Source organism: Ursus americanus, chromosome 33 (genome assembly GCF_024610735.1).
Source record: "Ursus americanus isolate L20-20 chromosome 33, mUrsAme1.1.p, whole genome shotgun sequence".
Classification (NCBI taxonomy): Eukaryota; Metazoa; Chordata; class Mammalia; order Carnivora; family Ursidae; genus Ursus; species Ursus americanus.
The window spans coordinates 7,498,585-7,524,818 of NC_142159.1; the positions used below are offsets into that span (position 1 = coordinate 7,498,585).

The 26,234-nt window shown below is 57.0% G+C and overlaps 1 protein-coding gene across 2 annotated transcripts; it reads right to left on the reverse strand.

The window, feature by feature from the left end:
* Window positions 1-221: 221 nt before the first annotated feature.
* Window positions 222-18,906, reverse strand: SERINC2 (serine incorporator 2). Of its 2 annotated transcripts, XM_045782375.2 has the most exons (11): window positions 18,773-18,898; window positions 17,141-17,268; window positions 10,160-10,321; window positions 9,175-9,365; window positions 8,663-8,742; window positions 8,052-8,189; window positions 7,173-7,342; window positions 5,192-5,282; window positions 4,750-4,891; window positions 2,105-2,320; window positions 222-811 (listed from the first exon to the last, which is right to left on the reverse strand). In XM_045782375.2, the coding sequence occupies exons 3-11, from the start codon at window positions 10,193-10,195 to the stop codon at window positions 676-678; spliced, it is 1,200 nt and encodes a 399-aa protein (XP_045638331.2). In that variant the 5' UTR covers window positions 10,196-10,321; window positions 17,141-17,268; window positions 18,773-18,898; the 3' UTR covers window positions 222-675. The 2 variants fall into 2 exon arrangements, with proteins under 2 accessions (XP_045638331.2, XP_045638330.2); XM_045782374.2 differs by lacking the exon at window positions 17,141-17,268 and having other exon boundaries at window positions 18,773-18,906.
* Window positions 18,907-26,234: the final 7,328 nt, after the last annotated feature.

Consider the following 26,234-nt stretch of genomic DNA (forward strand, 5'->3'; position numbering starts at 1 on the left):
ACTGTCCCAGGGCCTTTCCTGGCCCCGAGAAGCCCTTTATCCAAAGCCCGTCCTTCCCCTATTCCCTCCCCTGCCTCTGCCCCAAGGCTCTCCCCACCCTACAGAACACAGCTGGGGTCCCTCATCTGGCCTCCTCCTCCCTGACACTGTTTCCGCCCCCACACTGGCCGCAGACGGTATGGGGGCCGCGCCCAGGGTGGGGGCCACAGAACACGGGAAGGTACATACACTGGCTTGTTTATTGCGCGAAGTCATGGAGACTCAGTAAGGCACGGAGTCCAGGAAGGGAGCGGCGTGCCCTGGGGGACAAGGTCAGCCCTACCGGGGCCTCAGTGCCGGGCACCCCATCCTGGGGAGTGCTCCCACTCTCTGAGTGGCTCTGAGCTTCTCTCCTTCAGGTCCCTCTCCCGGGGAGCTGAGAATAAGGGGCCCTTTTTTCCCAAGAGGGTAAGTGCAAGGGATGGGGGACAAGGGTAAGGAAGAGGCAGCTCTGTGGCCTGGAGGCAGCGGGAAGGTAGGGCTCAGGCTTGGGCCTGAGGCTCCCCATCCCTGAAGGCACTAAGAACAGGGGGCCCGGCTCAGGGGCAAGTCCCGGAGGTGGGCAGGGGTAGGGGCTCAGCGTGGCTGACTCACTGAGCCCCGAGGCACCAGGTGGCCAGGCAGCAGGGGGCTGCCTCAGCTAAAGTCGCGGTTCGGCAGGAGGATCGGGGCCACCAGGGTCCACAGGTAGAGAAGCAGCCCCGCCCAGCTGGCACAGATCTTCACCCACACCGCAGTCCACGTGCTGGTCATCTTCCGGGTCTCGCTGGGTCTGGAACACACCGTCATCCCAGTGAGCCTGGCCCCCGGTGCTGTGACCCCAGTTCCAGTCCTGCCCTTACAGACCCTGTTGTGATCCCAGACTTTGACCCTGGTTCTTACTCGGTAACCCTAGCCCCCCATCTCGGGTATTCTTGACACTTGGCCTTGGCTCTCTCTTTGACCTTCAATGTAGCTTTTGACTAATACCACAGACCCGACCCTGACCTCAATTTCATCACTGATCCCAGTTACCTAGACTCTAAAATTATAACCTGGGGCGCCTGGGTGGCACAGCGGTTAAGCGTCTGCCTTTGGCTCAGGGCGTGATCCTGGCTATATGGGATGGAGCCCCACATCAGGCTCCTCTGCTGGGAGCCTGCCTCTTCCTCTCCCACTCCCCCTGCTTGTGTTCCCTCTCTCGCTGGCTGTCTCTCTCTCTGTCAAATAAATAAATAAAATCTTTAAAAAATAAATAAATAAAATAAAATAAAACTATAACCTGACTCCTGGTCCCTGCCTTTGGGACTCTGGAGCTCCCGACCTTAGTCCTGACCTCCAACCTTGACTCTAACCCTCAATCCTGTAACTCCATCCCTGACCCCTGACCTTAGGACCAAGTTCTGATATCTCTGACCTTAATTCTGACCCTCGACCCTGGAACACCAGTCCTGACCCCTGATCTTCTTACTCTGATCTTAGTTCCTTGACCTGGCAACTTCAATCCTGGCTTTATGGCCTGCTAACTCCAATTTTAACCAAATGACCAAATCTGTGATTTTATACGGCCCCAGTCCCAACTCTTGACTTCATGACTCCTATTCTTATCCCTGTGACTGATTCTAACCCCATACCCTAAATCCTAACCCTCCAGCCATGAATCCTAACTGTGACCTTATAATGCGAATCACCACTCCTGATCTGTAAGCCCCGTCTGCCCTGCAGAGACCCAGCGTCACCTCCTATGACCACCTCCCCTCCCCCCCAGCAGACTAAGACACTGGCCCGGAAGCTGGGGCATAGATGGGCAGGCTCTGCGGAGGGTCCTGGGTGGACCCTTCTAAGGCCCAGCCTGAAACAGGCATCAGGAGAAACCCAGGGGGGAGGAGCCGGGGAGGGGGGCAGAGGAGAAGAGACGTGCGGCTCCCACACCCCCGCACGGCGGATCCGGTCCTTGCTGGGCAGATCCGGTCCGTGCTCGGCGGATCCCGTCCCTGCTCGGCGGATCCGGTCCATGCTCAGCAGGATCCGGTCCGTCGCCCATGCTCAGCAGGATCCGGTCCGTGCTCGGCCGGGCTGCACGCACCTGTACCAGTTGGTGAGCGTCATCATTATGTGCAGCGACGCGAGCACCAGGCAGAAGTGGAAGAAAGAGTAGCTGTAGGTGACACCGTCCTGCTCGTTGTCAAAGGCCCGGCCCTGGCATTCCACCACCTGCCGCTGCTGCGTGACCTCCAGCGTGGACGGGCACTCCTCCGTCTGCATCAGGCTGTTCACCTGCCGGTGGTCCGAGGAGCGCAGACTGTAGGGGAGGGAGGAGAGATGCAGGTTGGAAGCTCCAGGGGGCCTCGCGAGCCACGGCATTGGCTCAGCACGGCATCCTAAGGATGGGCACGATGGTTCCAGAACCTCGGGCCCTAGTGACCTGGTGGTTAGGTTCTGGGCCCACCCACTCCCTGCTGTGACCGTGAACTCCACCCCCACTTCCTGTGTGGCCTTAGGCAAGACACTTAACTTCTCTGAGCCTCTGTAAAATTGGAGGTTACAGTGCCTCCCTCGGAGAGTTGCCAGGAGGATTAATAACGTAAAGCCCCCAGCACTGTGCCCAGCACAGAGTACAAACAAGAGAAACAGGTGCTATGATTCAGTTTGTCCATCTGGCAATCCCGTAAATACCTACGGAGTACCTAGTACTGCAAGGGACCAGGCAAGGGACAGCATTCATTGATCATATAATAATTAAGAATACTCATTTGCCATGACGTTCGTTTTCCTTCTATTAGTTAGGTGAGTAGTTTTACCAACGATGTCCCCTATCTCCATATTTATTATTAAAAAATACTAACAGCAATGATTTTTTTGCTCATTTCTGTAATGAGGTCTTGATGTTTTTAACAGTATTTAATAGTGTGAGACACATAGCAATTTTGAAAATCCAACTTGCATTTGGGACAAAAGTGACACAGAAGGAGAACTGGACCCCAACCCCACCCCATCAAGCTGAGAAGTCCCCCCCACACACACCGAGCTTCTGCTGACCCAAATCACTAAACACCAAATACCATGCTGATGTCTAATGCATGGGAGCCCGGGTCCTGGTGCCACAGCAAGGCACGGCGGGCCCTCCTCAGGAGTCCCTGCCCTTGTGGCTGCTCCTGCTTCTTCACTTCCTGGGTTTTAAGAACTGTGCTAAGGGGACGCCTGGGTGGCTCAGTCCGTTAGGCGTCCGACTCTTGGTTTCAGCTCGGGTCATGAGCTCAGGGTTGCAGGATCGAGCCCTGGGTCCGGCTCTGTGCTTAACAGGGAGTCGGCCTGAGATGCTCTCTCTCCCTCTCCCTCTGCCCCTCCTCCTGCTCTCTCTCTCTCAAATAAATAAATAACACTTAAAAAAAAAAAAAGAAAGAAAGAAAAAGCACTGTGCTAAGAACAGAGCCTGGGCTCTCAGAGACACTGCCAAGGGACCACAGGCCGGGGAGCAGCTGGAGGCGGAGCTCGGAGCCCGGGTGCTCTGCGGCCACCACGTGCGCGTGACCTCGGACAGGTGACTGCTCCCCTCGAGCCTCCTGTTTGGTTATCTGTACCATGGAGGTGATCTGGGCCTTTCCAGGTTGAAAAAGGGATCAAATGAGGCGACAAAGAGTGACCTGCCCAGGCGTGACTTGGAGAAGGTCTTTTGAAAAAAGCTCAAAACGAAATGTGAAACAGCCTCGAAATGTTTGGAGACAGGTGCGCCGCTGTGACGAAAACAGGCCCTGCCCGGGACGGCTGGCTCGGGCAGGACAGAGGAGCCGGGCAGCGGCTTCCTCCGGGCGGGCATCGTGCGGAGGCGCAGAGAGCGGCGCTGGGAGCGATGCTGGGCCCCGCAGAGTCGGTCGCGAGTCCGCCGGACGTCGTGTACACGGCAGGTCCACTCAGTATTATCACCTGGTGACCCTTACACAACAGCCACTCGCTGCCACCCAGCTGTGCAAACGTTCACAGTTATTTGCAATAAAAGCAAACACTTATTTGGCGCCAACTACATGCCAAGTTCTTTCCTAAGTGCCTTATTCGCACCCGCTCATCTCCCACCCTTCCGCGATCCCGTGAAGTAGGTACCGTATTTATCCTTGTCTGACAGAGAAACAAACCGAGACACAGAAAGGTGCAGCGACCTGCCCAAGACCGCCCCGCTGCTGAGCGGCCGTGCCACGTTCAAACACAGGCGCTTTGGCTCCAGAGTCCACACTGATAAGCACTTGCTAAGCTGCCCCTTTAAAAAAAGCTGTTACGTGATCTTCAGCCTGAACTGCCCTCTCTCAGGTGACACTGGGGGGTCCCCACCACCCTGGGCACTGGAGGTTACCATCCTCCACCATCACAAAAGCTCAGAGAGGTGAAGGCACTTGCCCCGAGATCACACAGCAGGTGGGTGACAGGGCCTGCACCTGCTGGCCCCAGTCCAGGCTTCTTCCCTGCCCCCACAGGCACCTGCACCCTACTGAGCTTGGCACGTGCCAGCCCGACGTGCAAGAAGGGGCTCTGGGCCAGGAGGCAGCGTGCAGCCGTGCCTCTGCTGCCAGTCACGCCGTGCCCTCAGAGGGACTCCGTTTTGCACCAGCACAGGGCTGGACCTGCGCTTGCTAAGGGCATCTTCCCACTTGGCGTCTGGGCTCCCACATCCTCCCCTCACTCGTACCTTCAGGCCCCCGGTCATGATGCCTCCCCAGAAGCCAGACGCCCCCCCCCTACCCGATGAAGAGGGTGCACAGGATAAAGATGACAAGTCCCACGATGCTCGGTGCATCCCACCAGTGGGTCTCGTAGCCGTCGGGGCCTGCCAGGATCGTCCCGTTGCCAAAGCGGGTCAGCAGGTGGGGGTTGCACTTCTGGTCTAGAGATGGGAGCATGGTCACCCTCGGCCCCTGCAGGCCAGGTCTGAGGAGGGGCCAACCCAAACGGACAGACATACAACTGACCATCCGAATCCCAGCGACAGACAGAGCTTAGCAGACGAATGACAGAGAGAGAGCTCCAGGAACAGATAGGGTCCTCCTACCTCCCTGAAGGACTCCGATGGGGAACAGGCTGGGCTGCGATGTCCCTGTCACCTGTGAGGGTCCCCAGCCCCTCGGAAGGCCGCTGCTAACCTAGGAAGGAGCCCAGTCTTCCCCAAACCCAGGCCTGTACTCACCGGGGACACTGGACAGGGCCAGCCAGGTGACAAACATGGTGTAGAGCGTGATGACTGAGGCCTGCAGCAGACCCGAGTTGGGCTGGGCATCCTGGCAAGAGCAGTCCATCAGGAAGACCCCCGTCAGACCCGGGGGGCACCCCACCCGCACTTAGCCCACTCACACCCCACCTCGGGGCCTCAGGAACCCCCAACACCCTAGGGCCATCCCACCCCACGCCCTTTGGGAGAACACAGCACCCAGGCCACCCGCCACCCACCTCGCCCACTCAAAGGTGGAGGCCTCCTTCTTTCTCTTAACGGACTATCCCAGTCGCTCCCCTGCTGAGAACGCACCCAGGTGAATCCCTTCTCATTCTCAATTAAAGCCGTCCCGGGTTTGCCCCTGTCTTCATCTCCCCCTGCTACCCCATCCCACCCCCCCACCAGCAAACTCCTCCCCGCCGACTGCGCTCCAGCCGAGCTGGCCTCCTCTCTCTCCACAGAACCCACCAAACCCTCTCCCACCTCAGGGCCTTTGCACTCGCTGCGCCCTCTCCCTGACATGGTCCTCCCCCACATCTCCACATAGCCAGCCTCCTCTTAGCATTCAGGCCTCAACTCGGAGTTCCCAACAAGGGCCCGACACCCTGACCCCAGCAGCAGCCCCCCCCACTAGCCCACCCACCTTTTGTCCACTCTCTTTTATTTCCACATAGCACGTATGATCCCAAATTATCTTCCTTGGCCTCATCTCCTACCAGCCGTTCTTCCCCACCCTCACCACACACATGCTTGGAATTAGGAATCTAAACTTTGATTAGGAGGGGGCGCCTGGGTGGCACAGCAGTTAAGCTTCTGCCTTCGGCTCAGGGCGTGATCCTGGCGTTATGGGATCGAGCCCCATATCAGGCTCTTCTGCTATGAACCTGCTTCTTTCTCTCCCACTCCCCCTGCTTGTGTTCCCTCTCTCGCTGGCTGTCTCTATCTCTGTCGAATGAATAAATAAAATCTTTAAAAAATAAAAAAAATAAAAAATAAACTTTGATTAGGAGCACAGGCTCTGGGGCCAGTAAGCTGTGTGAGCTCAGACGCATCTCCTTCCTTCTCTAAGCCTCCCTTCACTGGTCTGGAAAGTGGGGACGATGGCGTTGCCTGGACTACATGACGGGACAGGTGCCATCAACTAGCAGCTGCTGGTACTCTTCCCCTCTTCCTCACAGCTGCACCCCCAGCATCTCCAAGAGGGCCCGGTACACAGTAGGCGCTCCGGAAGTATTTGCTGAATGAATACTCATTGCTGTGTGAGCTGGGACAGAGGCATCACCCTCTCTGGGCTTCAATTTTCTCACTGGGAAATAGAGGCTCCGACGAGAAGGGAGGTTCTCCACCTTTCTGCTAAAGACCCTCAAAGGCTCCCCAAGCTACCTGTGAAACTCCTGGTGGGCTGAGATACCCAACCGTGAGGCACCGCTGGGCTCACAGGGCTTTCTTCCTGAGGAGCACACGATGACCTGGGGAGCCCCACCCGTTACCCCCGGACGGTCTGGGACTGGAAACTGTGCCACCGCACCTCCCAACAGCACTTGATGAGGGCCTAGGGGTCGTCACTCAGTGGTCCTCCCTAATGGTCTCCCATGCCCATAAAGACAGCAATGATAACAACAATTGATGTCTGATGGATATCTATAGGCCAGGCCCTGTTCTCTGTGTTCACAAACTCTATCTCAATCCTGCAAGGAGCTCCAAAGGGTAAGCATTACCTTCATTTTTACATGTGAGAAGAGAGAAGCACAGAGAGGGTAAGGCACTTTCCCAAAGACACCCAGCAAGTAGCCATGAAAGCTCTGATTCCGACCCAGGGAAGCTGACTCTGGAGCCCGCTCTCTTAGCCCAAGCATCCGTGACTGACGGCCCTGCCCCAGGACCCCAAGTTCCTATCAGGAGGCCCCCTGACCCCAAGGGGCCCGGCGTCAGGACAGGCAGAGACGAGCAGGCTCACCTGGACCCTGGGCAGGACGGCGACCACGGAGACGCAGAAGCAGAGGGTGAGGTTGAGGCCGATGAAGACCTTGCCTTCGTAGCAGCTGCCGGGCTGCGTGTAGTAGACGAAGAGAAGCGTCACGGCCGCGACGGACAGCGCGTAGAAGAGGAGGGTGAAGAAGAAGAGGCCTGGGCGGGAGGGGTGGCAAGCGGCTGGGTCAGGAGGCACGGGGACCCCCCCCTCGAGGGGGGCTTGTCGGGCCGCCCCCCGTGTGGGCCCTCGGCTTCCTCGTCGGAGGAATGACATCAGCGTGCCCTGAATGTCCGTCACTCGCCAACGCCTGTGGGAGCTTTTGCCCCGTCCTGAACTGAAAGGACTCACTTGCCTTTAATAAGTTAACCATGGAAAGAAATACAATGAATACAGAAGAGTCTTTCACAAAGGCCACGGGATGCATGTGACCCGCTGAAGCCCTGCTCTCTCGTCAGGGAGACCACTTTCGAGAAGCGGGTAGTCCAAACCAGCACCTAAGTGAGTCTTGCTTCGATCGACTCAGAACTGAAAGGGAGCGGGGCAGGGACCCGCTCTGCCCCTGGGGGGCTTCAGAGCCCCAGTGTCATTCGGTTTGGTCTGGGCTGGCTGTGCGCGGCCCACCCCGCAGGAACTGCTGAACTGGTCCCCGCCAAGGCCTCTCTGGTCTGGGTCTCCTCGACCCCCAGCAAAATCATCCCAGAACCAGCCGCCCCTGACCACATACACCCCCTTCCCTCCATCTGCCTGGGATGGTTCAATCGCTGCCCTAGGGCCCTCGAGGCTTTCCTCCAGCTTTGGGGACCCCCTGCTGCTCAGGAAGGTCCAGTTCCCAGCGAGCACGGGGGCTGTCGCGACATGGCTCACCTGCGTACCAGGCCCGGGAGTCACACTCCTCGGCCTTGCCCAGCCACCGCTGGTTCCAGCAGTGAGCGAAGTCGATGAGCAGCACCAGCTGGATGAGGATGAAGAGGAAGGAGCCCACGACGCCGAAGTAGAACCAGACTGCGTGGGGAGAGGGGGGAAGGGTGGGGGGCAGGGCCGCGGGGGAGCAGCCTGAGTGCCGGGCTCCCGGGATTAAGGCGGCAGCCACGCTCCACACCCCCGGTCTCCCTCGCACGCACATTTATTTGTTCAACAGTCGTAACGCCGTGCCCTGCCATGGTGACACTGAGAAGAAGCAAAGTCCCTGCCCTCAGGGAACCCCTAGCCAGGTACAGAGAGGCAGTGTGGCGGGGTATGGGGCAGGGGCGAGGCAGGTTCCACCCACCTGCCCCCCACCCCACCGCCATATTGCCCAAAGGCCATGTGGCCAAGCACGAGAGCGCTGTCTCCTGGCCAGGAAGGCAGGGGGTTGACCCAGTCAGCAGCCTGGGGTCTGTGTGCCAAGGCAAAGAGCAACCCCCACCAGTGCTCCTCCCTCTGGAGACCCCACCTCCTTCCTGGTAGCCCCCATCCGTCCCACCAAGGCCACCTACCATTGGTGAAGGAGCCGTCAGGGATATAGAACGCGCCCACGGTGATGCCCACGAGGATGAGGAACTTAAAGAACCAAAATCTGTTGGGGTGGGGAGGACAGACCAGGGAGCTAAGTGGGGGGAGGGGACCAGGCCCGCCCCCAGAACCCCTATCCCCAAAGAGCCGGTCAAGTGAAGAGGGGCTTTCTGATGGTCTGATGGACACAGAAAGTCTGTCCCGGCCCTAGAAAAATCCCTGAGGGACAGAAGGACTAAGTCGGAGTGACGGTGGTCACCCAGGTCCTTGTTCCAACTGTGTCACTGAAGTGCTGTGTGACCTTAGGCATGTTCTCGCCCTTTCTGACTTGTATATCTTCATCTGGGAAGTGGGAAGAACTAAATGAGCTGGTCTCTGTGCTTCGGTGGCTCCCGAGTCTGGGGCAGGGCCCGGAGACCGCTGGAGACCGGCCGGGGCAGAAACCGCGGTGGGGACTGGCTGCAGGCGGCGGGGGGGGGGGGGGGGGCGCCCTCACCCGTTCTGGACGGCAGCCCTGGGGTCCCGGCTGCTGCGCACGCAGATCATGAACAGGGCGAAGAGGAAGAAAAAGGCCGCCGTCGCAAAGCACAGGCGGTAGACAGCGCGGTGGCCGAGCAGAGAGCCGCAGTCGATATGGCCCTGAAAGATGACGGGGGTCCCGGACCCCTCCTCACACACCCATGGCAGCTGTGGGGAGACAGAGCAGCGTGAAGGCCCCCGCCCGCAGAACCCTGGGCCGACTCTGCCAAGGCTCCCTCCTTCCCCCGCCATCGGCACCCCCACCCAGCCCGGGGCTGTCGTCCTGTGAGTCAGCCCCCAGGACAGATGGGGACACATGCTCCAGTGACAGATCGTTCCCCTCTGCTTGTTTTCCTGCTGTCGCCCCCGCAGCCTCAGGACCGCATGGCACTGTGGGAAGCAGGACTGAGTGCTCTCCCCCCATCGCTTACACCAGAACCCCCGGGGACTCTGGGGGAAGGTGAGATTCCGGGGCCCCTCTCTCGGACAGAGCCAGAGTCCAAGGTGAGTCTGAGAACCTGCATTTCTAGCACACTCCCCGGGGCATTCACACCTTCACGCACACTCCAATGTCCGAGCCACTGGCCAAAATGTGCCACTGGGTCTGTGCCAGGCTCTGAGATGCTGGGATGGAGGGAAGAGTGAGGACCCCAAACAGGGCTTGAGCATAAGGAGGGAAAAGCATGCCCTGGGACCTGTGTCCAAGGGGAACAATGACGATTCGTAAGATGCTCCGAGGGGCCCACAGCTTATGAGAAACAAGAATTCCCACGTGAGATTCCAACTGTCCTCCCCACACGAAGAAATGCCCCCATCACCAGCCCTGGAGGGTGGGCGCCCCAGCCTTCTGGATTAGCTGGGACCTCAAGCCCCCCCCCCCCCCCCGAGCAGCTGGCCCTTCTTCGCTTCAGGCCCGGTCCCGCCGGCTGCCCCACTCCCCTGCCTGCCCCGGGGCCCCTCACCTTGTGCAGCTGACTCTCCACGCCGGGGCTCAGCATGATGATGGACACCAACACCCCCAGGAGGAGGAAGGCCGTGAAGATGAGGCGGGTCACGGTAGAGTTGGGGCTGGAGGGGCAGCAGCCACAGAGGATACAGGGGGCCGAGCCGCAGAGGCAGGACACCTGCGGGAAGGGCAGACCACGGGCAGGTACCCTCACTCCCTGCCTCCTCTCCCCTTCCCCACCCAAGCAGGGGCACCCCCGCCTGCCCAGTCCACGTCTCCAAATCTTTGCCAAGCCTGCCCTCCCTGGGCCAGGCAGGGGCGCACCTCCTCCTGAGACATTATCCCATTGAACGTTCAAGCCCCAAAGGGCGCCAAGGAAACCAAGCTTCGAGAAGGTTGGGTCACACTGTTTCTTACGTAGGGGGAGGCAGAGTGCTAAAAGATAGACAGACAGATAGATAGATAGATAGATAGATAGATAGATAGATAGATAGATAGATAATTGATAGACAGACAGATCGATCCAAAAGACCAGCTCCAACACTGATAAGCTGTGTGGCCCTCTACAACTCACTCAACCTCTCTGAACCTCAGCTTCCTCATGGTACCCACTTCTCACAGGAATTTTAAATTGCAAAGCGCTCCAGCTTCCTATTCCCCCTCCTGGTGTAGCTTTTCTCCATAGGACTTGCTATCATCTGCCGGGCCTTCTCTTTTACATGTTTGTCTTCCTCCCTTTTCTAGCATGTAAGCTCCTCCAGGGCCGGGGTTTTGTTCTCTGTGCTGGACCCAGAAATCGGAACGCCGCTTGGCTCACGGCAGGAGCTCAGTGACTATTCACTGAGCAAATATAAAGTATCCGGCACAGTCCCAGACACATGTTAAGACCGCCAGAAACAGCCAGCTCGGGGTAAACATCTGCTGAATGAATGGAATGCAGAATTGTGAGTGGCTGTGATTTCCTGCTCCGGGGCTGGCCCTGTCCTGGACAGCAGTGGCGGTCTCCCCCCTCCCCCTCCCGGCTCCGCTGCCCAAGCCCGGCCTCCCTGCGGCTGGCTGAAACCAGGTGGGGGCTGGTGATGCCACTCTAGTCACTGCTGGCATCCCCAAAAAAGACTGACCCTTCTGGGAACCGGGCCTACATCCAGGTACATCTGGTCACCAGTTTATCTCCCCCCCCACCCAGACAGCCCCAGCTCTTCACCCACGTATTTAAGAGTCAAGAGCAAGAAAGACACCGGCCCTCCTGCAGGAAAGACACTCAACAATCATGCCACCTGTCATAGTCGTTGCTGCCCTGAGAGTCAATGACGGGGGCCTTCTTCAGACTGGGGGTGGAGGGTCCCTTCCTTGAAGAAGTGACATTTAAGCTGAGCTGAAGAATGAGGAGGCCCTCTCCTGACCAGGGGGAAGAAAGAGTGTTCCAGACAGAGGGCACAGAGGTGGAGGCAGCTGGGCGACGGAGGAAGAGAAAGAGGCCCTTGTGGCCAAAGCTTCGAGAGCAGGTGGCGAGTGGGGGGTGGCGAGGTCGGCCAGGCTGGCGGGGCCTGGCAGCCGTGTGCAGAGCCCTGGGGTTGATCCTATGAGCAGAGGGTATCCAGCAAGGGTTTGAAGCTGGGAGGGACAGGAACAGCCTTACACGGAAAGACTGGCTCTGTGCAGGGCAGGCTGGAAGGGGCCCCTCCCTCCTCAGAGACCCTGCACCTGCCTTTCTGGACTGGTCCCAAGGTGTGCAGCACACGCTGCTTGACGTGTAGCTGCCCTTCCGTCTCCCCTTCCCTGCTTCCCAAGAGTAGAAACACCCCTGGAAATGCTCCTTGTTACCCATCTCTCTCACCCACGAAGCCAAGTACAACATGTTTGCTAAATGCAACGCCTGCAGAATGAATTTCCTCTTCAGGGTCCAATCATAAGTGGTCCGGCAACTCCGGGTTACATCTTGCAGCCCTCACCCCAAGCCCTGCCTCCTACTGCTGGCTGCCTTTTAGGGGTGAAGGGATGAGCAAATGCCAGAAACGTATTTCCTAAACCATAAAGAACATTCTGGCTATGAGACAGGCTAGCTATTAGCCCCATTTTACAGATGAGGAAACTGAGATCAGAGAAGTTAAGAATGTGCCAGAGTCACCCAGCAAGTGGAGGGCACTGCTGAGATTCAAGCAGTAAGAGTGACAGCATTCGTTTGGGAGTTGCCCGGTCCCAGGCCCCGTGGTAAGCCCCTTATCTACACCACACGTCACTGAGCCTATGCAGTTAGTGTGCTGTGCCTCCCACTTACAGACCGGGAAGATGACTGGGGCGGGGGGTGACACGACCAAGGTCACAGAGCAGGTAAGCTGAGGAGCTGGGGTTCGAGCTCATGTCTGTGTGTACCAAGGGCCCACTAGCTCATTGATGGCAGTCTCACTTAATTTCAAAACACCGCAGGGATGGAAACCGACGGAGGCCCACGAGCACTGGTCTCAGGGGCCACGTGTTCAAGTGCCCGAGTCAGGGCCTGGCTCTGACTTGTTTCCGCTTCGATTTGAGACATTTGACACATGAGAAAAGCCACCCCACTGCACTCGGGGAGCCTGGCCTTTCAATTCACCCTAATTCTTGGAGATCAAAAGCCAGGTGTTCCTTACACCCGAAACCTCAGGATTTCCAAGGGCCCATAGCCAGAGAGACTGGGTCAGGGAGAGAAAAACACACAGCAGCCCCCAGCACCAGCTGCTTCTGGTGCATCCCTGGAATCCCTCGTGCGTTCTGACCCAGGCTCTCCACCCCTGGGGCATGGCTCCAACCAGAACCTCTGCCTGCAGAAGCAGCGGCTGGCAGGAGTAAGGGCAGACGCGTGTGTACGCGCCTACACACGCACACCCACGTTCACCATGGCGCTGCTCATACCCGGAAAGCACTAGGGGGAAACTTACAAGAACTCAATGCCCGAGCAGACATCGTGGGGCTCCCCGAAGAGGGATCTCCGCTGAATGCTGCGGACGTGTAGGTAATACTTAAAGGGGGACACGTAACTAAGTATAATTACATACAAATTCTACCGCAATAAAGCTGATTTTATTACTAAAAGAGAAAAATTTTAAATTAAGACAAAAACCCAAAATAGGCACAAAGCTTCAGTCTTTATGAGCTTATTGGAATCTCAAGAGGCTGCAAATAATCTACTTTATGTCCAGCGCCAGGGGTCGGTGGTGGTCCATTCACTCCATGGAACATTACTGGGGCAGGAAGTAAAGAAGTCACAGGGCTGCAGGGCAACACGGACTCACATTTATGACGCAAGGTGAAGAGCCGAGGCAGACGTGACATGGCTCCTGTGCTAAGATTACGCTCCCGCCCCCAATCGTACTCAGGGGAGCGGCAGCAGCAGAGAAGCACCTAGACGCGGGGTACGTTTTCGCAGCAGCCAGGTTCTTGGAATGGGCAATCGGATCTTAGGAAGCCCTGCGTCTTACAGTTTTCAGGCTGCAAGGCTCCTTGGCATTCAATTGGTCTGGCCTCTCTCTCGAAGAATCGCCCAGAAAGCAGCCTCCACTGCTTACGCACTGCCAACGACAAGGAGCTCACGACCCCTGAGGCAAGCTGGACTGCTCTGGAACCATGTGTGGTTTGGCATGCTGGCAACAGGCTGTCACCGATCATTCGCACTCTCTCCCGGTTGCCCCTAAAGCCAGGGACATTGCTTCTCAGGACCATTCCTGGGGCACCGGGCAGGCAGGGGAGGGAGCTAAGGTTGGGGCTACAGTTTAAAGTTGTTTTGTTTAAAATAAACTGACCCCGGGGCACCTGGGTGGCTCAGTCACTTAGGCGTCTGCCTTCAGCTCAGGTCATGATCCCAGGGTCCTGGGTCCTGGGATCGAGCCCTGTGTCGGGCTCCCTGCTCAGCCGGGAGTCTCCTTCTCCCTCTCCCTCTGTGTGTGTGTGCCCTCTCTCTCTCAAATAAATAAAATACATCTTTTTAAAAAAGTAAAATAAAATAAACTGACCCTCCACCTCTGGGTATTAGTCAAAACAGATATCTGCGCGCCCATGTTTATAACAGCATTATTCACAATAGTCCAAAGGTAGAAGCCGCCCGCATGTCCATGAACTGACGAATGACTAAACGCAATGTAGGATATACATACAAGGGAATATTATTGAGCCTTAAAAAGAAAGGACATTCTGCTACAACACAGATGAATCTCGGGGACATTGTAGCGAATGAAATAAACCAGACACCAAAGGACAAATGCCATACGATTCCACTGATGGGAGAACCTAGAGCAGTCAAATTCACAGAGACGGAAAGTAGACTGGGGGTTCCCGGGGGCTGGGGCAGAGGGGAGTGGAGGGAGAGTTATTACTGAATGGGTAGGGAGTTTCAATTTGGGGAGGATGAAAAAGTCGTAGAGATGGATGGTGGGGATGGTTGGACCACAAAGCGAATGTCGTTAACGCCACTGACCCGCATGCTTAAAACCGGTTCAAACGGTCAGTTTTATGTTATGTGTATGTTACCACAATAAGGAAAAAGGAGGGGGCTGTTTTCAAGGAAGCGTAAGAAGTCAGCCAGGTGAGGAAGGGAAAGGTGTTCCTACAAAGGGAATGGCATGGGCAAAACTGCGAGACCCACTGTCTCTTCGGGGCAGCTGTCAAGAGAAGAAGGCAGGGGGATGATGCTTTACCCTGAGAGCAGGGAGCAAGCATCCCGCAGGAGGAGCAGACGTCAGATCTGCATCACCAAAGACCACTCTGGCCACAGATGGAAGACAGATGCCGGGGTGGTGCGTCCTCGGAACAGGGAGAGCGAGCGAGGGGGACAGACTCCAAGGGGAAGAAGACGGGGCCAAGAGTTTTTCTTGTGTGCTTCAACCCCCTATATTTCCCCTTCAGACACTACCGTTCGTTTGGGATGATTTCATTTTGATATCATAAAAATAGATATTCGTTTTAAATATATATATATCCTATGTCATGAGATAAATTACAAGCTCCTTGAACGCTAAAAAAAAGTGTTAAAATGGAAATATTTTTAAAGATTTTAATTTTAAGTGATCTCTACACCCAGTGTGGGGCTCGAACTCACAACCCTGAGATCAAGAGTCACAGGCTTTACGGACTGAGCCAGCCAGACAGTCCCTACAATGGTAAATTTTTATGTTATGTATATTTTGCCACGATTACACAAAAAACTGGTCCCAGCAAGGATGGGGTGCCCCTTGTAGACTTCGTGAACAGCCCCAATACTAGCCGAGCCATCCTGGGACTGGAGGAAACACAGCAGAGAAGAGGTCGGGTCCCAGACTACTCAGGGCACGCTTACACCCCCAGGCAGTGCTAAGAAGAGAGGGCTTAGTCTTGGCTCTGCCACCAACTTGCAGAATGACCTTAGGCAAATCTCTTTTCCCCACCGTGGGACTCGGTTTCCTCAGCCATAAAGTGGGCTCCTGGGCTGGATAAGGAAGTGGCTCAGAGCCCAGGCTCTGCAATCAGAGGGTCCCAGGGTCCCCGGCTCTACCACCTCCTCGAATGAGGTCTTGAGCACTTTCTCACGAGGGGGTGCTTAGAGGGGCCGCTGCAGGCCAGCTTCCTGCTACGTACTGTCGTCGTCATGCTCATCTCAGTCCCACTTAACCCTCACAACGTGCTGAGAGACAGGCACGGCTGCTGTCTCTGCTTCCTTACTCTCTCCGCCCCAGAGAGAGGGGTGAAGGGACAGCCCACAGTCACGCAGCTGGCGAGAGCCCACGCAGGATCTGCGTCCCATCCTCCGACCCTTTCACGCTCCCTCGCATGTAGAGGATAATTAGATTTGATGGCATGCAGATATTAGACAAGGCCCACCCTAGACGTTTGCTCACCGTCCAGCCCACCAAGTGCTGGCTGGCCTGGTGACTCCCATTCCATTGTGGGCCCATCTTATCTCCTCTTAGCCGGGACTCACTCTCGCCCCAATACAAACACCAACCGAAAGGCATGATGGGCAGATGCAAATGCATCATGGCTGAAGGTCTTTTCCATGGATCCATAGACTCCAGAATGTTCCCCCAAAGATGCCCAGGAACCCCCTATCAGAACTTTCCTCCTGTGGAGTAAATCTCCGTTGAAACAGGTTGTTTCTGGTTTGTTGTTTCTTTGTTTTTTTAAGTAGGCTCCCCGCTGGGCATGGAGCCCAGTGCGAGGCTTGAACTCACAACCCTGAGATCAAGACCCGAGTTGAGATCAAGAGTCGGATGCTTAACCGACTGAGCCACCCAGGTGCCCTCGAAATAGGTTGTTATTGGTGTCCAGCAACACCCAACTGCCCCACTTGATACTGTGTGGCTGTGGGGAAATCACCTTCCCTCTCTGATCCAGTTTTGTCATCTGTGAAATGGGAATCATATTAGCTGCCTCACTAGGGTGGCAGTGAGGACTGAATGGGAGAGGGCTCACTACAGTGCTGGCCTGTGCCACCCCTGGACAGCGCTGGGCCCTGAGTGAGGATGCCGTGATGGTGGCTGCTGCTGGTATCATTGTCTGAGACAGGATGACCATGTCACAGGGCTGTGCCGAGAACCAACGAGACAGCACGGTGAGGGGCTCCGCACAGCGCCTGGCACGTGGTGGGAACTCAGTAAATATCGGAGGTCAGAACCCCAAGGTGAGGCCACTGAAAGGAAGGACAGGTCCCCTGCACACATTAGCTACTCAGTAAGTGGACCCCCCAGTTCTACCCGGGACCAGCCCTGTCCCTCAGGCACCCGGGATGTTAAGGAAGGGAAGGTGTGGACAGAAGCCTGGACCAGGAATCAGATTTTAATCTTGACTGTCCAGCTCCGCAACTGTGCTCCGTGCAACCTCTGGGAAGTTGGCTAACCTCTCTGAGCCGCAGTCTGTTGAGAGTTTGAGCAAGCCTGTCAGGTACCTTCCGGACTCAGCATTGGAAGCTTCCATGACTCAGCGGCCAGCTTAGGCTCCAGAGGGAATTCTCCACCCACCTTGCCAAGAAGATAACAACAATAGCGCCACTCACTGTCGCCAGGAAGTAGGTGGGGCACTCTTCGATCTTCCTTAAACAGAACCATGAGGGGGGCAGATGGGGAGACAGAGGCACAGGGGATTGGCAGGTCACCTCTCCACACGGGCCACTCCCAGGCCAGCCTGGCCAAATGGAAATCTGGTCAACTTCGGAGGAAGCGCTCCCTCCCCTACCAGGAAGCAAACCCTTCTTGGCCAGAGACCCAGCCCAAACCTAGAATTCACTGGGAGAAAGGGATTTCAGAGACCACTTCTGGATTCCCGTGGGCTCGTACCCACACACGCACACGCACACACACACACTTCACAGGTGGGTAAATGGAGGCCCAGAGAGGACAAGAGACTGTCCAGGGACCCACTCTACAGCCTCTCTGTGCAGATATCATTCTCAGAAAATGGCTGTAAAGTAAATCTCTAGATCCCTAAGCTCGCCACCCCTACACCCCATCCTAACACACACACAAACCAGGGACAAAGGAAAGCAAGTCCTGGGATTCAGGAGTCACCAGACCCCCCTCTTCCTCTCCGCTTCTCTTTGTGTAGGGCAGGAGGGAGGGAGCTGCCTGAATGAACCTCGGATTTAATGAGGGGAAGAGGGGAAGGAGAGGGGGCTGGGAAAAAGGAAAGGAGAAGGGGCCTCCCAGGCGGGGTCGGGCTGAAGCTCCTCCCCTTTGCTGGCTCCAGCCCCAAAGCAGAGGCTGGCTGCCCCCCACCCAGGTCCCTGAGCCCAGGCGACCAGGTACCCACCCCCAGTCGCACACCCCAACCTCCCTCAATTCCTGGGTCTTCCAACCCAGAGCTGGGCCCAGGGGTGGTTGGCACCCCAAACCGACCTCACTCAAGGGTGGCTTAGGAAGGCGGATGGGGGCTTCCCACCCCCATTTCAGGCTCGGGGCCTAGAGGACAAGGGTCTGGGGCTCCTTGGGGAAGTGCCCAGGACTTCCTGTGAGCTAGTCGGACAGAGGCAGAGACAAGATTGGACGGTAGGGCAGACCCACAGACACCCGTGAGACAGACAATGACTGATGGAGAAGCCACGGACGGACAAAGGCAGTGGGATAAACGAACGGACAGAAACAGATGTCAGACAAATACAAATGGGCAAACTGAGGCAGGCGGGCAGGGAGACAGACTGATGGACGGATTGCCAGAGGGACAGAAAAAGACACACTGCAGAGTGGGGCTGGGACCAGGCGGGCCACACAAAGAGTCAGAACGTCCGAGAGAGAGGACAGGCGCACGGCGAGGACGACCCCAAGTTGGGCGAGGTGGGGCCGCAGCGCGCACCCCCACCCCGGGCTCTGGGCCTCAGTCTCCCCAGGACCCGAGAGGGGCGCCCGCCCAAGGCCCGCCCCTCCCCCCCCGCCACCCCGGGCGCGCCCCAACCCCTCCCCCGTGGTAACCCGAGCCCCGGACACCAGCTGTCCCCGGCGCACGCGGGTCCGGGATGGGGGTGGGGAGACCAAGGGACGGGGGGACCAGAGGGGCGAGGTGGCGGGGTGCGGGCCCAGAAAGACAAGTTTGCAGGAAGGAAAAAGAAGAAACTATTTGGAGGAAGAAGACGGGACAAAAGTGTGGGGCCGAAGAAAAGAGCTGGCGACGCGCGGGCGCGGGGGTCAGGACTCACGCAGCTGAGCACGGAGCAGGCCCCCAGGCAGGCCCCCATGGCGGCGGCGCCGGGCGCGGGGCGCGGGGTGCGGGGCGCGGGCGGCGGGATCGCTGGGGCTCCGGGCGCCCGGTCCTGGCCCCGCCCCCGCCCCGCCTCGGTCGGGCCCCGCCCCCGCCCCCGCCCCGCCCCACCTGCCGAAGGCGCTCGCCGCTTTCCGGCGGCGCGGCGCTCGGAGCCTCTGGAGACTCACCTGGGGCAGGTGCGCCCAGCGAGACCCCTAGGGAAAGTGATGGGGCCCGGGTCTCCCGCGGCCGTGCAAGCCGTGAAGCGGGATCCGACTCTGCCCCTGGTTCAAGTCCTGGTCCAAAGCGAGGGTTTGGAAATCCTGAGACCTGGGTTCGAGTCCAAACGAGGCCACAGAGTGACCTTAAAACACTGTCCCCCCACAAGGGGCAGAAGCCAAGTGATGGTCACCCCAAACTCCTCGGTGCAAAGCCTCCATCTAATACATAGGTGTTGAATGGTGCATGATTGGATAAAGAAACCTGGGCAAGTCACTGCACCTCTCTGAGCCTCAGTTTCCCCATCTGTAAAGTGGAGATACCCACCTCAGGGGGCTGCTACAACACTTAGTAGATGCCTGACAAATGTGAGCTCCTCGTCGTCCCTGTTTCTCCTAAGACCCTGGCCTCACACTCTTTCAGCCATCCTTCCCTCCATCCACCTGTTCTTCAAGCTCTACTGACTCCTGTCTTGGACCACACGCTCCCCCGAGGCATTCCTGCTGGCTTATTGCTCCCCAAAGATGCTCAAACTCTGGCCCCCAGCTAAGGAGGTCAGAAGGGGTGGGTGGGTCACAGTCTCAGCCAACTGCCCCGCAAGGGTAGGTGGGGGAGACCCAGAAGCGGGGCTCTATAATTACACTCAGTTTACCCTCCAGTCCTCTCCTCGCTCAACCCTAGACAGATAATGTCAGGGCAGGAAGTCTCAGTGCCTCACAGCTGGCCCTGGGGCCAGAGATCCGGCCTGACTGCCTCCTTGGGTGATTCATGGAGTGCCAGGCTATTAATTGTGCCCAGGACTGTTCCACAAACACACCCCACAGCTTCCCTCCTCCCCACTTTTGTCAGCATGATGCTCTCCCCCTGAAAAGTCCTTTTTTTCTCCTTACCTCCCCCCGCCCCGTTCTGCCCTTGGAAGCCTCGCTCACATCCCGTATCTTCTCAGTGAAGAGAACCACCAGTACCCCCAAACCACTACCTGGCGCCATTAGGAATGAATATCCTCCAGTTTCCCTGTGTTTCCACCACGTGGGCCTATGTTACGGCCTCACAAATAACTCAAGTTACCAAAAAGCTCGAGCAGGTACCAAACTCCTTCACCTCCATGGTCCCATCCAAACCCCACAATCACCCTAAGTAGATTCATTCCGCACTCCACCCAGTTTACAGATCAGGAAACTGAGGCTCAAAGTAAAGTGACATGCCACCGGTAAACCGAGCCTTGAAACAACATTCGTTGTGATTATTGTGGGCTGCTGTTATTGTCGCTCAAGGCCACACAGGTCAAAAGGGCAGAGCTAGAAGACCACCTGGCCTGGCCTTGACCTTGGAACCCAAGGCCTGTCCCTGACATCTCACTGCCTCTCTTGGAAAGTGGAGGGGGCGATATCCTCTCTCTGTACAAGAACGGGAGCCGTCCTTCCCTAGTCCGAGACCCTCAGGAGACTGTGAGCCACGCCGGGACTGTCTGTGTCCGGCCGCCCCTCCCCTGACCTGCACCCCGTACCAGGCCCGGCACAGTGTAAGCAGTCTGTGCTTGCTGAATGCACACGTGTCTAAACTTCCACCACAAGCCCAGTGTCCTCAACTGGTTGTGACTGATGGTCTGATCCCCAAACAGCCCATTCACAGTCCTCTTCTCCCCAGCAATCCTTTGTGTCTGGAATGCCACCACGCAGTCTGGGGGACCCTTCCCACAGCCGCCCGCCCCAGGTCAGCGTCTTTTGACACTTGTGCCCCAAAGGCCTGACTCCCTTCCTCAGCCTCTCCCTCGCTCACGGCCTCATCCAGGAGAAAGCACCCAAGACCAAGACAAGCGACAGCTGAGACTCTTCTTCTGTCAGAGCCTCTGTCACCCTCGGCCATCCTAAGGGACACTTCACCTCCCTCCTCTCCCCTAAAATGGAGATGCTTATCCTGCTTAACTTCCCAGAGCAGTTGTGAACATTGAGAAGGCATTCAAAGACATAGGCAGTTGTCTGAAAGGAGAACGGGATTAACAGGTACCAAGTACCCAACCCTATCTCGTTTTAGATTGCAGTTTTCCAGAGCAGGGTGACGCACCGCCGTTGTCCTGGCCCCACCCCGCCCAGGATCCCCAGGACCCAAGCGAGTGGCCCTTGCGGCCCCGTGGCCCCCACAGCCCCCTACATGGAGGGGCCTCCGCGCTGTGGATAACTCACTGGGTTGCCTTGTCCCGGTGACTCCTCCTCTTTCAGCCTCATGCTTCTCATCTGTAAAATGGAGACCATCGGTTTTGCTTGAGCTATCTCGGGATTATTGAGAGATGAAATGAGGGAGATAAAGAAGCTTCATTTCTTGTATCTTGCCCAGCCTGCCCACCTGTCTCCCGGTCTTGAACCTCCTTCGTGGACCAGAGTCACTCTGTCTCTCACACGTCCAGGGGCAAGATCACGGTCAGCAGCTGCGTGACCTTGGCCAGTCACCCAGCCTCTCTGAGCCTCACTGGAGGTTGGGCTCCAGGATCATCGCAGTTCTTTGAACTACATCATACCATGTAAACTATTCCCATTGAGAGAAATACACAAGAGTCATACAGTCCATCCCTCTGTGCCCATCACCCAGCCCAGACAGGTGCTCAGCTCTCCAGATCCCAGAGGAAACAGCCTCTGTCTTCTTGGCCACTCCTCCCAAGGATTCACCAATCTGATCTCATTGGGCCTCAGTTTTCAAATCTCAATATAGCAATAATCCCCTGCTCAAGCCCCTAGGGCCCCTCAATGTTCCCCAGTCCATTCTTGCCCCATCTCCACTCACCATCCTCCCGTCCATGAGGACTCAGATGCACTCTGGCTTGGAGCCTCCTATCCACGGGGCCTCGCTCTCCACACTGGCCTCCACTTCCTGCTTCTGACCCATTTACAGAGTGGGGCTGAGGCTATCTTTTATGAATATGCATGTGGGATAATGAGGGCTTGGGATTGGGGGAGGACGTGGCAAGAGGCGTTCACTATGTGCCATCCACCCGCTCTCCCCATACACAGCCCCCCAAGAAGGCTGCCCTCCCTCCCAAAAGGTGCATGGGAATTCAGGGCAAAGAGTGAACTGACAAGAATAGTACCTCCAGCAACCATCTTGAAGGGCCTACAACACGCCAGGCGGCACCCTGCTAAGAGTATTTCCTGTAAGATGCTTTTGAGGTGGAAACTATTCTCCCCATTTAACAGATAGGGAAACTGGTGCTCCAAGAAGTTAAGTAATGCACACGTCAACCAGGTGCAGAATGTACACAGTGATTACCTGCAGAGCAAGGATGGAACACGGTTTTGTCGGACTCCAGAGCCGGTGCTCCTCACTCCTGCCACACAGATACACGGGATCAAGCCAGGAGCCCCAAGCACGTGGTCAGGGGGCCACACATGGACCTCACAGCTGGCACATGAGCTCACAGTGATCCTAGGCGACCAAGGCTTGGGCAAAGGCCCTAGGGAGCGGAATGGACTCCATCTGGAGAGCACGGGAAACAGGCAGACAGGTGTGTGCACGCAGTGCACGTTCACAGGTGTGCAGATGCGTGTGTGATGTGTGTGTGAGCACAGATGAGCACACGCGTATTGTGTGTACATGGAGGTGAGCGTGGCGGGTGCCCCCGAGGCTGCTCATGCCGCATTTGTTCCTTTTCCAACCCACACCTGAGGGGGTCTGCCAAGCGCCAGGGGCTGGGCAGGTGCCGTGAACAAGACCAGCACAGTCCCTGCCCTCCCAGACGGACAGTCTGGGGGGCTGTGCACCCAGATGCGGGAACACTTGGAAGGAATCTGTGTGCGAGGTGCTCTCTGTGGCATGTGGCAAGGAGGTGAGAGAGAAGATGGAGGAAAGCGGGAAAGGTGGGACAGGGCCGGGCGGGAGCTGCAGGGGAGCCCCTGACACTTGCCAGAAATGAGGGGTGGGGAGTCGGCCGGCACCTGGCATGGACTCCATGAGCGTTAGAGGTCCGAGGATTCTAAAAGGTCTCTGGATGCTTCCCTCACAGATATCAAGGGTCTGCCATGAATGCCCATGTGGGAATTGGGGGTGTGTGTGTGCACACGCGTGCGTGCAAGGGTGATTGCGTGTTGTGTTTGCACACGTGGATACGTGTATATGGAGTAAACGAGTGTGAACGGGGGGCATGGATGAATCACACGTGGTGTGTGCACATGGGAGAGATTCACATGTAGGTGTGTGTGGTGTGTGGGTACGTGTACAGGTCCTGTTACTGTCGGGGAGAAGGAGGAGAGAGCACTGTCATTTGGCCCAGGCCTCACATTCATGAGCCTCCAAAATGCATCAGAAAATAGATGGGTGGATAGAGAAGAGATGAATAGATGCAAGGTTGGATTCAGATGCACCGACGGCCAGATGGATAGAAGGAGGGGACAGAACGATGAGAACGTCATAAAGCAGATACTGCGGAATGTTCACTGGAGATCCCAGGTGGGGAGGGCACGGGTATCCACCATGCAATTCTTTCAGCGTTTCTGGAGGCTTGACATTTTTCACAATAAAATGTTAGAAAACAATGCACGTGCCAAGGGGCCTGGATGTCTCGTCCCAGAGAGCCGTGCACACGATGGAAAGAACAGGACGCTCATCGTACGGTTTTAAACTCCTATCCCGCCGCTGGACCGTGCAGGACGTGAACGCATACCCATCGTAATTCCTGCAACGATCTTCTGACTCTCTCAATCGCACTGCGTTGGGTTTGTGACTGTGTGTGTATGTGTGTGCGTGTTAAGGAGGTTAATTTTTTTTAAGAGGTTAATTTGTTAAGTAAAAACTTGTATAATACCACCAACCCCCTCAGGCATTTCTTCATTTTTAACTTATGGGGATCTTCAAAAAACCAGAACTGCTCGGGCCTCTCTTGGACTCTGGGAGTCCCTGCTGCCTGCGCGGTGTGTGGGTTTGTGCATACGCGCATAGGAAGGGATGTGAGCACACTGGGTGACTGAGCTGGTGGCCCATGTGAGCCCCCCCACCTAGGAGCTTGGCCTCCTCCAAGCCCCTACGAGGCTGGCACCATTCCCGGGGCGAGGGGATGTTTCGGGGCTGAGGAAGGGCAGCCGGCAGCCCCAGGGCAGCCTTGGGCACCGAGAGCTCTGTCATCTGAAGCTTGGACACGCTCAGGCCAAGCCGCGTCGTCTGGCCAGCAGTGGCAGCGTGGGCGGCAGAAACCAGGCTATTTCCCGGAGGAGCTGGGGCACAAGTAATGTCCTGGGGCTCTGTGGTTCCTCCCCTCCTCCGCCCACATTTCTCTCCTATCTGACCATTCCTCTTCCCCTGCACAGGGCCTGGAGGCCCAACTCTCAGCAACCCCTCCCCCCACACACACATTGTACAGATAGAAAAACTGAGGCCAGAAGAGAATAGAGCCACCCAGGCCACACAGCAAATCAGCAGCAGAGTCAGAACGGAGACCTAGCCTGGGCTCTATTCTTGCCACCCATCGCCTGTCACCTCTGTGTGTCCCTTCTTCGGTCACTGTAGGAGGGGCCTCCAGGCCCAGCAGACCCAGCAGGTGAGGCCCCAGAGTGCCCTCCTGCCTGTGCAGGTCACATATGGGATCCAGGAGGCCATGCAGGCACTAGAAAGAGCGTGCAGCTGGGAGGCAGGACCTAGGTTCTAATCCCAGCTCTGTCAGGACAACTCTGGACAGCCCCCTGTCCCCCTCCGGCCTCAGCTTCTCCATCTGTAGCATGTGAACGATAGCAGCGGCTTTCACACCGTGCTTTGAAGCAGAATACCCCAGCAGCGACAAGAGTCCCTGCCCTAGTCCTGCAGGGAAGGCAAGGAGATCTCCACCCACGCGGCCCCTCACCTGCCCTCCCCCGAGAAGCTTGCCAAACAAAGTCCCACCCAATCGAGGACCAGTGGAGAAGAGATCAGGCTTCAGCGCGGAACCAGGGCCCAATTCTGGCCACGCCACCGACCAGCGGCGTGGTCTCAGGCAAGGCTCTCCAGGCCTCAGTCTGCTCCTCTGTAAAATGGGGGTAACGATACCGCCCTCCTAGGGCTGTGTAAGATTAAATGATTCACTTGCAGTGCTTGCACATGATGAAGATATTAAAACTTGGAGCCGCAGTGGCTGTTATGACTAGTTACCCCAATGAGAATCACGCACGAGCCCACTGTCTTCACCATGAGTTCTAGCTGTTGTTCTGGACCCCAAAGCCAACGCATTCGGCAGCTGCTACCCTAAATTCCTCAGCCCATCTGTCTCCACAGCTGTTCCGGAACAGCTGGGCATGCAGAGGTTGCTTGGAGGCCAGCCCCAGGCTGGGGCCCTGCAGAGGGGAAGCGCAAGGCTCCCTGTAATCAGGCCAGGCTGTGGAGCAGGGTCCGTTTCATCTGGACAACCAAGCCCCCAGCAGGCCATCATTAGCTCCCCCACCCCTGCCCTGCCCCAGGCCCCGACCTGGCTGCAGAAGCCCCAGAGAGAAGGCGGTACGTATTTAGCTGAAGCCTTTTATCCCCAGGGCCCTCCCCAGGGAGGGAGGGAAAGTCTGCCTGGAGCCAGGGCCCCCACCCCACCAGGCAGCGATCTTCCCTGCAGGAGGACAGAGACTCGGCATTGAGAATCCTACCATGTCCAAGCTGCAGGAAGCTCACCTCCCTCCCCTTGCACATACATACAACGGAACATGATTCAGTCTCTGAAAGGAAGGAAATTCGGCCCCATGTTCTAACATGGAAGAACTGGGAGCACATTTTGCTACATGAAATCAGCGAGTCACCAAAGGCCAACTGTGTGATTCCACTTATATGAGGCCCTTCGAGTGGTCAAACTCACAGAGACAGAAGATAGAGGGGTGGTTGCCAGGGGCTGGGGGCAGAAGCGAATGGGCAATTATCAAAAACAAACAAAAGCCACATCTCCTGTCTCTTCTCGTTTAACTGATGGGGAAGCTGAGGCCCAGCCAGGGGAAGGGACCTACACGGTGGGTGTCAGCTGTGTTCCCGGCTCTCTGCTCCTTCCCAAGGAAGCCCCGCCCCCACAGCCTGCTCAGCCTGGGGGCTGCACTGCCTCCGAACCAGACTCCAAGCTTCCAGCTGGTTCCCTGGCACACCGACCCGCTTAATTTTATTCGTCTGTTTCCAAAATAACTTTTCTTCTTTACTCTGGGTTTCATGTCTCCCAATTCTAAAGTGATACCTGTTCCCCGAGAGCAGGGAGTCATCTGTCCGGTTTGCCCCGT

Excerpts from the sequence above, each read along its gene's own strand:
- SERINC2 (XM_045782374.2), bottom strand. The coding sequence starts at position 18,811 with ATGGGGGCCTGCCTGGGGGCCTGCTCCGTGCTCAGCTGC. Across the intron at positions 8,743-9,174 it reads AGGGCTGCCGTCCAGAACGG|ATTTTGGTTCTTTAAGTTCC; the intron begins GTGAGGGCGCCC and ends CCACCCCAACAG. Across the intron at positions 5,283-7,172 it reads CCGTCCTGCCCAGGGTCCAG|GATGCCCAGCCCAACTCGGG; the intron begins GTGAGCCTGCTC and ends TGCTCTTGCCAG.